Source organism: Pleurodeles waltl, chromosome 11, assembly GCF_031143425.1.
Source record: "Pleurodeles waltl isolate 20211129_DDA chromosome 11, aPleWal1.hap1.20221129, whole genome shotgun sequence".
Lineage (NCBI taxonomy): Eukaryota > Metazoa > Chordata > Amphibia > Caudata > Salamandridae > Pleurodeles > Pleurodeles waltl.
In genome coordinates this window covers 916,276,575-916,287,968 of record NC_090450.1, presented here as the reverse complement: position 1 = coordinate 916,287,968, position 11,394 = coordinate 916,276,575, and the positions used below count along the sequence as shown (strand labels likewise).

The 11,394-nt window shown below is 43.5% G+C and overlaps 1 protein-coding gene across 1 annotated transcript in view; it reads right to left on the bottom strand.

Moving 5' to 3' along the window:
- Nucleotides 1–376: 376 nt before the first annotated feature.
- TMEM120B (transmembrane protein 120B) overlaps nucleotides 377–11,394 on the bottom strand; it is a 102,521-nt gene continuing 91,503 nt past the window's right edge. Inside the window, exon 12 of the mRNA XM_069214911.1 lies at nucleotides 377–1,222. Within this exon, the coding sequence (XP_069071012.1) occupies nucleotides 1,109–1,222 (114 nt within the window). The 3' untranslated portion in view covers nucleotides 377–1,108. The remainder of the gene's footprint in view (nucleotides 1,223–11,394) is intronic.

Sequence of the window (11,394 nt, the reverse complement as noted above, 5' to 3'; positions counted from 1 at the left end):
AATACCCAGGGCGGGCTTCTGTGAGCTAAGATCCCTGATTTGCTGATGAGAAGATCTATTTCCCTACAACACACATTCACGAAAAGGCTATTATCCAGGAGTCTGCTACCATACTCAGAGGCCTTTTTCAGAAACAAGGCAGTGGCAGTTGCGTAGCATGTGGTTTACCAAGGGGAAGTCGCTCTTCCTCCAGGCTCCTAAAACAAAGACAAAAATATTAAAAGAACACAAAACACCTATGGTGTCGTATGTGCTACAGACCGCTAGTAGTGTAACACGTTTTCCCTTCCACATTCATTCAGCCAATCATCTAACCTCCATGGCTCTTGAGGGGAACAGAAAAAAAGTGTGTTAAAAAAAAAAAATATATAGCCAATAGCTCTGTATTTTTTAATGTCAGTCTTGCACATTAATACAATTGTATCACCAGTTATATGTGAAATGAAACCAGGTTCTCTGTAAACAAAAAAAAACAAAAAACAAAATGGCGGCTCTGATAGGACAAAAATAAAAATAAAAAGTTATTGGGCTACAGAAAAATCTGATCAACCCTACAGAACGTAGGGCTGCAGGTCGGAGGAAGGAAGCTCCTTCCAAAACAGTACATTAATGCAAACATCTCTCACTTTCAAAGTGAACTGTTAGCCATGATTCCGACACCAATTGGTAGTGTCCTCTCCTCCGCTTACGCCTATGGCAGGGTACTTGATTTCAGAAACGAAAACTCCAAAATGATCAACCCGTTGGTAATGTCGGAGGCAGCCCCACTGGAGGAATGGTAGCCAATTTCCCTTTCTTCAGATCCCTTTTCCAAAGCTTCACAGATTAATGCATTATACACCAAGTTAAAAAGACCAGAACCCCCTGAAGGTTAAGTTGGTATTCAAAGCACACATGAACAGTTAACTACAGTGTGGAATTGGGGTGCATTGCGCATACGAAACTCGTACAGTAGTCTGAGTGGTTCACATTGGGGGCAGAAACGGAATCTGCCATTGCAAAAGCTCTCCCAGTAAAGAATTTATAGTAAATTCATGGATCCTCTGAAAACGACGTGGTATTGTCAAATGAAAAATCCCAACTTTTCTATGTCCGTTGCCAAGCAAACTTAATGGTTCTTCAGTTTCTTTTTGTTTTTTTGAAGCTTGGTATGCACTACTTTTAAAGTTGTGAGGAAATTTCCAAGGAATAGCACGAAAAACGTGAGCGCCAGCACAAAAACCTGAAACAAAGAAAACAAGGATTTCAGAAGCAGCACCTAAATCATTTATAAAACAATTTATCTTGTTGATTGTAGCCAAATTCTCAGAGACACAGACAATTATCTTATAGTAACAGTACAGGCAGGCATCCGAGAAGGCACAGGTTATTTTACTCCAACAACCCGAGGAATTTGGACTTCAGGCAGAAACTCAGCAAGATTGGGCTTCTTTGTATGAGATGACGTTTACACATTACAGATCAAATATTACAAGAAAGCACATTTACCCATCTTGGACACATCTGATGTCACATCACACAAGATTATCTTCAGGACCTTTCCCAAACAGACACAATTAAATGCACTATCAAACCTTTGATGAATTGAAAACTGTGCCTGATCTTTAAAGAAATCTAGAGTATTAACTGGGATCTGGAAACAACAATGAGAAGGTCGTAGTGGGTTTTATTCACTGCCAAGCATACATGGTGTACCCGCTAAAACGCCTCTGTGGTGTGTTTTACGTGGAGAGCGCAGAAACCCTGTAGACTGACTGAACCCTAAAGCCGTTATAAACTACGAATCCAAGTGCCCTGTTGCCCAACACTAGTTTGAGGCCTGACAGCATGGATTTGGTACTCTCTGGCGCAGAGTTTGTTGCACTCTTAGTATCTGGAGCTGCTGGGAAAGGATGGAGGGACAGGTTAAAGTAAATGGACCAGATTGGGCTAAGGGAAGGCAGAATGTGGAAAGGAAATAAAGGGTGACCTACCGACAGCAAAGGAGGGCTAGAAATAGGAAGAACAATTTAAAGAAATAAATGGACAAAAAAGATGAAAGAAAAGTGGGTATCACGGACGAGATAAAAATGGAGAGAATGAAGAAAGAAAGGAGTAAAACAAAATGAATAAATGAAGAGTGATAAATACATGAAGGTGAGAAGGAAAGGGGGTCGAAGAAATAAGGGGAGAAGAAATTAAATTATAAAAATAATGGGAAAAATTAAAGAAAAATGCACGAAAACATGAAGCCAAAGATAAGGTGTGCTAATTATGGTAAAGGACAATCCTCGAAAAAGCTGTGCCAATGACATTTTGATTGTAAAACAGAATATTGAAATTCTGTGTGTGCCCACCAGACTGATCTAGCTGCGTTGGACTCTCGGGTATGGCAGAATATTGGAATTCTGCACGTGCCAAACAGACTGATCTAGCTGCATTGGACTCTCGGGTATGGAAGTCCCTTGATCATAAATATGCCTGTGCCACCTCGGTGTGATAACACCAGCTCAGGCCACAATTGCTCGTGCGGATCTACACCGGTTACCATTCCACCTCTGAAGCTGCAAAGGAAGAAACCAGGAAAGGATGGCCGAACCCGGAATTTCTAACAGTAGGAATTCCCAATAGACATCAAGCGCTGACTGTGCGTGCCAAGACTGATCCTAGCTGAGCTCGACCTGCATTTAAGCTCATCTGTACCGAGCTCATTAGTCTGGGAGGGATTATTTGGATTTCAGCAGCCTGCCTTTGATGTGAATGTTACGCTCCCAAGCGAATTACAATACATTCATTGCATTACTTCTAACCCACCCATCAATTCACTGCCCTTTTCATGTTGATCACTGCTTAGTGTTTTGAATAAAAACATTTATACGACATGTTAATTCCCTATGCGCAATAGACACATTTCTTTAAAAAAAAAAAACACAGCAGAAGAACAATGTTAATGCCATCATTCAGGCACGATGTTTACAGACAACAGTTAAGGGGGTGCAGCCATCTGAGGGCGCAACCAGGTAACTTTTCAGGGGCACGCCACCCAAAGAGACAGTATGCGCTGAAGAGGCAGAAATATAACAAAGAACAAGCGACACACACTGGAGGCCGCCAGGAACAGGAGTAAGCCGTTGCATAGTTTGGGGGTGTCGTTTCAAGGAGAGTTCCACAATTTATAGGTAAAAAGTACGTGGATGGGGCACAGAATGTCAGGTTTCTCCACCCGGTTTTTCAAGTTAATCCTGTCCTTGTGCTTTGGCAACAGAAAATAAACTCAACATAACAATGGGACCCGACCACACGCCAGGGCTGCCACGAACAAGGCAACAACAAGCTCAGCCCTAGGTTTAGTGTAGTTCTACAGAGAGGTTTATTGTTATTATTAAAACACATGGTTGTCATTACGCCAAGTGTGTCTCTAGCACAGGATTTTCATGAGAGAACCAACACATTCTAAAGTGACAGCATCTGAAAAATGTTGCTTTTGTCACATGTAAGCAGAACAACTACTTGCTGTCCCTAAAGCAAACTGGACCGTTGAATAATAGAGCTAAAAATCTATAATCTCGGGTTCACTGAATAATTATTACAAACCCGCATGAGTGAATGAAAACAGAACATGTTGGGTGTGCTAGTCACCTCTCACAAAAGCACTGCATGGAGTCGCCCAGTTTGGATTAGATGCTGATGGCGGCACTCGTGATGAATGCAACTTCTAAGCTCCAATTGCACCAGAAGGGTCTCGTGGTGTTGATCGTTTCCACGGAGATGGAAACGAGCCGAGGTAAAGGATGCAAGTGATGCGAGTGGACCTGCCACTCCAGGGTATCGGATCCTGTGAACTCAAGCTGTGATTAGTAAAGTAACTTGGCAGCTTCTTTACAACAGGTATAGGAGCTCTGCCATAAACAGCGAGCACTACACAGGATCTTACAATGAATGACCAGCAGAGTTAGATTTAAATGCTCCAGTAAATATATGGAACCACGTCCACGATTACCTGAATATGGCTAATAATTGTCTTGGGAAAGACATACAGAACTGGATCCTACTGAAGTTTGCAGAAACATCTGGCTGCCATGGGTGAGCAGTCCCAGTGATGCCAGAAAGGAAAGAGAATGAAGAACAACCCAGATACCTTAAACAGCAGTAAAATAAACACAACAGCAGAGGCTAGCCCTTGTCGAGACGGTGGTATACGAGACCCTACATTATAGCCGGACAAGAAGCGGGCCTAGTGACCCGTAGACGCTGACTGGGCCTCTGTTTTCCAAAGTTCACAATTTAAGGTATGAATATTAAGCATACTGCAGCACAATTCATATTTAAAAACCATTTGGATTGCAGTTGTATGTTGTTAAACCAATAAAGAAATATTTTAAAAACTATTTCAAAAGCATAACTCATTGTTTATGTGAGAGAGGGCACTGGCTGCCCAAAGGAGAGTTCCTGTCCAAGATGTATACTATAATCTTAAATATTGACTGCTACCCAACAAATATACCTAGCTTAAAACACTCTAATGCCACTGTATAAAGCCATAGTCGAGTGCAGATTCGAACTCTTCGACAACCAATGATCACGAAGTGGCGTCATTTCACCTGCCCCACTCATCTCAAACTACTAGCAATAGGAAGTTCTGAGTTCTAGAGGATATGTGCACACCCTAAATTATAACCTGTACATTATCTATATTACACCAGAAAAATTTCTGCATATGAAATAATTACACACATTTTGTGTTGGTTTCTGGATTATCATCCGTGGTATAAGAACTCTTAAAAAGTGAGCACTCATTTTCAGAACCATTATTTCATTTGCAGCGTCCCAGTGACTGGCACATATAAGAATGATATAGCTGTTGGAAAAAAGATGATTTTTTTTTTAAATTTCAGTCTTTATCGCTCGTTCTCAACGACACGAAATTCTGTCCACCAAAGTAACTCAAAACATGAAAGCTATCCTTACCAAACAAAGAAAGCAGGGCAAATACACCAGGAAGACTTTATTTCCTGTTTTAATTCAAATGCATGTACAGTAGGACACATTACAATTATGAAACTTAAGCTAGACATGTAGGGAAAGCTCCTTGAACTAGTGAATATGGGGACAGTGGTCATGCTTAGTTGGTACAAGTAAAATAAGGGCTGAGGGTCACAGTTCTTAGGAAGCCACCACTGGCACTGCCGAATGCCAGGGTTCCTGAATAATACAAATGCCTAGTCTTGTTTCTATCTCATGACTTTTTCCCACATATATATGGAAACTGTCACTTACCCAGTGTACATCTGTTCGTGGCATGAGACGCTGCAGATTCACATGCTGTGCATTATCCTGCCATCTAGTGTCGGAGTGTTACAAGTTGTTTTTCTTCGAAGACGTCTTTTCGAGTCACGAGACCAAGGGAATCCTCCCTTTCGGCTCCATTGCACATGGGCGTCGACTCCATCTTAGATTGTTTTTACCGCAGAGGGTGAGGTAGGAGTTGCGAGTATACTAGATGTGCCCATGCAATGGAGTAGGTATGTATGTACATAATGTGTATTAAAATAATAGTTATTTACAAATTTACAATTTTCATTCAACTAATAACGGCTACAGGCTCCCGGGGAGGTGGGAGGGCGCATGCCCTGCAGCGTCTCAAGCCACAAACAGATGTACACTGGGTAAGTGACACTTTCCATTCGGTGGCATGTGTAGCTGCAGATACACATGCTGTGCATAGACTAATAAGCAGTAATCTCCCCAAGAAAAGGCAGTGGCTTAGCCTGTAGGAGTTGAAGTTGTCTGAAATAATGTTCTTAATACAGCCTGTCCTACTGTGGCTTGTTGCGTTGCTAACACATCTACACAGTAATGCTTAGTGAATGTATGAGGCGTAGACCAGGTGGCTGCCTTACAAATTTCAGTCATAGGTATATTCCCAAGAAAAGCCATTGTGGCGCCTTTCTTCCTAGTGGAATGTGCTCTTGGTGTAATAGGTAGATCTCTTTTTGCTTTAATATAGCAAGTTTGAATACATTTAACTATCCATCTGGCGATGCCTTATTTGGATATAGGATTACCTGCATGAGGTTTTTGAAAGGCTACAAACAATTGTTTTGTTTTACGAAATTGTTTTGTTCTGTCAATGTAATACATTAGTGCTCTCTTTATGTCTAATATATGTAAGGCTCTTTCGGCTACTGAATCTGGGTGCGGAAAGAAGACTGGGAGTTCCACTGTTTGGTTTAGGTGGAATGGTGATATGACCTTTGGTAGGAATTTGGGATTTTTACGGAGAACCACTTTAAGTATTTGTATAAAGGGTTCCTGAATAGTAAATGCTTGTATCTCACTTACTCTTCTAAGTGATGTGATAGCTATTAGGAAGGTTACTTTCCAAGTTAAGTATTGCATCTCACACGAGTGCATGGGTTCGAATGGTGGTCCCATGAGTCGTGTTAATACAATATTAAGGTTCCATGAAGGTACTGGTGGTGTCCTTGGGGGTATGATTCTTTTTAGTCCCTCCATAAATGCTTTGATGACTGGGATTCTAAAAAGCGATGATGTATGTGTAATCTGCAAATAGGCAGATATTGCAGTGAGATGTATTTTAATGGAGAGAATGCTAGATTAGACTTCTGTAAGTGTAATAAGTAGCTTACAATATCCTTTGTGGATGCATGTAGTGGTTGAATCTGATTATTGTGGCAGTAGTAAACAAATCTTTTCCATTTGTTTGCGTAACAATGTCTCGTCGTAGGTTTTCTAGCTTGTTTAATGACCTCCATACACTCTTGTGTAAGGTTTAAATGTCCAAATTCTAAGACTTCAGGAGCCAGATTGCTAGATTGAGCGATGCTGGATTCGGGTGTCTGATCTGTTGTTTGTGTTGTGTTAACAGATCAGGTATGTTTGGTAATTTGATGTGAGGTACTACTGATAAGTCCAACAGTGTTGTGTACCACGGTTGGCGAGCCCAGGTTGGTGCTATGAGTATTAATTTGAGTTTGTTGACCAGATAAGGAATGAGTGGGAGAGGGGGAAAAGCGTAAGCAAATATCCCTGACCAACTGATCCACAGTGCATTGCCCTTGGATTGAGGTTGTGGGTACCTGGACGCGAAGTGCTGGCATTTTGCGTTTTCTTTTGTTGCGAACAGGTCTATGTTTGGTGTTCCCCAGCGGAGGAAGTGATCCTGTAGGATCTGGGGATGAATTTCCCATTCGTGAGTTTGTTGGTGATCTCGACTGAGATTGTTGGCTAACTGGTTCTGAATGCCTGGTATGTATTGTGCTATCAGGCGAATGTGATTATGATTTGCCCAATGCCAAATTTTTTGTGCTAAGAGGCACAGTTGTGACAAGTGTGTCCCTCCTTGTTTGTTGAGATAATACATTGTTGTCATGTTGTCGGTTTTGACAAGAATGTGTTTGTGGGCTACCAGTGGTTGAAATGCTTTTAATGCTAGAACACTGCCAACAGTTCTAAATTATTTATGTGGAGTTGTTTTTGTTGATTGTGCCATTGTCCCTGTATTCTGTGCTTGTTGAGGTGTGCTCCCCACCCCATCATGGAAGCATCTGTTGTGATCACATCTTGAGGCACTGGGTCCTGGAATGGCCGCCCTTGGTTTAAATTTATAAGGTTCCACCATTGAAGCGAGACGTGTGTCTGGCGGTCTATCAACACTAGATCTTGGAGATGACCCTGTGTCCATTGTTTTGCTAGGGCCGCATGTGTAATCTTGCGTTTGGGACAATGGCTATGCATAAAGACATCATGCCTAGAAGTTTCATTACAAACCTTACTGGGTAGTGTTGGTTTGGCTGTATGCTTGATGTTATATTTTGGAACGCTTGGACCCTTTGTGGACTTGGAGTGGCAATCGCTTTTTGTGTGTTGAGTGTTGCTCCCAAGTATTGTTGTATTTGGGATTGCTGCAGATGTGATTTCTGGTAATTTATAGAAAACCCTAGTCTGTGCAGAGTTTCTATAACGTATTGCGTGTGAAGAAGACACTGTTGTTGAGTGTTGGTTTTTATTAGCCAGTCGGCTAAGTATGGAAGTACGTGCATGTGCTGTCTCCTTATGTGAGCGGCTACTACTGCAAGGCATTTTGTGAATACCCTTGGGGCTGTTGTTATCCCGAACGGTAACACTTTGAATTGATAGTGTACGCCGTGTATTACAAACCTTAAGTATTTTCTGTGAGAAGGATGGATGGGTATGTGAAAGTAGGCATCCTTGAGATCTAATGTTGACATGTAGGCCTCCTTTTTTAGTAAGGGAACCACGTCTTGAAGTGTTACCATGTGGAAGTGATCCGACTTGATGAAGAGATTCAGTGTTCTGAGGTCTAATATAGGTCTTAGCGTTTTGTCCTTCTTTGGAATTAGGAAATATAGTGAGTAGACGCCTGTTCCTTTCTGATGGTTGAGTACTAACTCTATTGCGTCCGTAGTAATGTGTGTCCAGTTTTGATAGTATGCGGTAAGTCTCCCCCCCACAGGTGTTAAGTGTTGGGGTTCTGTGACATTGAAGTCACTGTTTGGTTTGGCTTGTTTTAGGTGTTTGGAACTTTCCCCTTCTTCTTGGGAACTGTCCACCTCTATATGAGCCACGAAACCCTCCCCTCTGGTATTGTGCCTGATAGGTGGGTCTGGTTTGCAAGGTGGAAGGCTCTGGTGTTTGCATTCGAACCCCCCCCCCTCTAAATTGTGGCTTTCTAAATGTGCCTCTGCCCTGTGGGGAGTAGAGCGCACCCATGGCTTTGGCCGTGTCAGTGACCTTCTTTAATTTTTAAATTGCTGTGTCCACTTCGGGCCCAAACAATTGTTCCTGGTTAAAAGGCATGTTCAAGACTGCTTTTTGGATTTCTGGCTTGAATCCAGAGCTTCGTAACCATGCATGCCTGCAAATGGTTACCGCAGTGTTGACTGTTCGTGCTGCCGTGTCTGCAGAGTCTAATGCGGACCTTATTTGGTTGTTGGATATTGCTTGCCCTTCTTCCACAACCTGCTGGGCACATTTCTGGTGTTCTTTGGGCAAGTGTTGTATAATGTGTTGCATCTCGTCCCAGTGTGCCCTGTCGTAGCGAGCAAGTAGGGCCTGTGAGTTTGCGATCCGCCATTGATTGGCTGCCTGTGCTGCCAGTCGTTTGCCCGCTGCGTCAAACTTCCTACTCTCTTTGTCAGGCGGTGGAGTGTCTCCTGACGATTGAGAGTTTGCCCTCTTTCTTGCTGCTCCTACAACCACCGAGTCTGGTGTAAGTTGCTGTGTTATAAACACAGAATCCGTTGGGGAAGGCTTGTATTTTTTCTCCACCCTAGGCGTAGTAGCCCTTCCTTTAACTGGCTCCTGGAATACCTGTTTTGAATGTTTGAGCATGCCCGGGAGCATTGGCAGACTCTGGTAGGAAGTGTGGGTGGATGCCAAGGTGTTGAACAGGAAATCATCCTCTATTGGCTCAGAGTGCATTGCTACATTGTGGAACATATCTGCCCTTGATAGTACCTGCGTATATGCAGTACTGTCCTCTGGAGGGGACGGCTTTGTTGGGTAACAGTCCGGACTGTTGTCTGATACTGGTGCATCATACAAGTCCCACGCATCAGGATCATCCTATGTCATCATTGTATGTGTAGGTGACTGCATAGGAGGTGTTCCCACCGGAGACAACTGTGGTGAGTGTAGTGGGGAAGGTTGTGGCGAAAAACTTGGTGGTGGTGTTTTTTTTTTTGTTTGGCCACCTTTGCCTTTGGCTGAATTTCTGACCCTTGAAATGCCAATTTTCTTTTAGTTTTAATTGAAGGAAGAGTTTGTATTTTACCAGTTTATTTCTGGATATGCAACCTCCTTTGCGTATGGTCTGGTTCAACCATACCTATTTCCTGCTCAAATCTGTGTTTTTCATGCATTTGGCTGGAAAGTCCTTGCTCTTCTGTGTAAGAGCTTCCTTTCGGCTCCGAAGCCGCTTTTTCCGGTACCAATGTTTCCGATAAAGTCTTTCTCGGTTCCGACTTTATTTTTCTCACCTTGGGTGAGTCGAATTCTCGGTGTCGAGATCGTTCGGTGCCGGAATCTCGACCGGAGTCGGAAGTCTTCAGCAAATCTCTGGCCTTTTTCAGTGCCGATGTTTGGTCACCTTCTTTTCGATGGATTAAGCCATGGCCTGCTGGCGGTGGCGTCCCCTTGGAATTAACGATCTTTGTGTGAGTCTTGGACAGGGCAGTTTTACTCACTGTTTTCTGCTTCGTCGTGGTTCTCTCACTTTCGGAATTGTCAGAGTCCGTCCCCTGGATGGAAATTCTTTCCTCCTCCTCGGCGTCGAGTTGTTCTCTCAGTGTCAACGCCATTTGTAGTCTTCTCGCTCGTCGATCATGAAGGGTCTTTTTTTAACCAAAATGCCCGACAGGCCTCACAAGTATCCTCCCTGTGTTCTGGTGATAAACACAGATTACAGACCAGGTGTTGGTCTGTATAAGGATACTTCTAGTGGCACTTCGGACAGAAGCGGAAGGGGGTCCGATCCATTGGTCTTCGTCGATGGATGTGTTCAGGCCGACCAGGCCCCACTGACTAGCGGAAGCCCCGAAGGGCCGCCGGAACGCTTCTGCGATTGGTGCCGATACGATAACACTAACCCGGTACCGAGCGAGAACAATACCGTTGAATTTTCGATAATTAGCTAACTTTCCCGATTCGAAATACGGAGCGAAGAGGAACACGTCCGAACCGGATGGCGGAAAGAAAACAATCTAAGATGGAGTCGACGCCCATGCGCAATGGAGCCGAAAGGGAGGAGTCCCTCGGTCTCGTGACTCGAAAAGACTTCTTCGAAGAAAAACAACTTGTAACACTCCGAGCCCAACACTAGATGGCAGGATAATGCACAGCATGTGTATCTGCAGCAACACATGCCACCGAACACATATATATATATATATATATATACACACACACACACACACACACACACACACGCACGCACACACACACACGCACACACACGCTCTCTTTCGCTCTCTCTCGCTGGTTCTGTTTGATACCCACTTTCTCCCTCTCCTATTCCCTCTTCCTTCCAAAGCTCTTTTTTCACTTTGTTGAGCCAAATGAAACACCTGAATATGAAAATAAGTCCTGGTCCCCAAATATGCGTGTCAGTGCCCACCTCGGGCATAAATCAAGCACTGGACAGTGTGCAGTGCAACCCGCCTTCCTGGCTGCCTTTGATCAGTAGATCATGTGATCCTTGCGTGCCATCTGCAGGGTGGGGTAGGGGAGCTGCCCATTCCTTTCCATTGATTGCCCCAAACCTTAGGTACAGAACATCAGAGATTTCTACAGGTGGGGACTTGGGCCTGATAACAGGGACAGAGGGATACTGACAAATGAGATATGGAACAGACCAAATAATGAACAGATGGG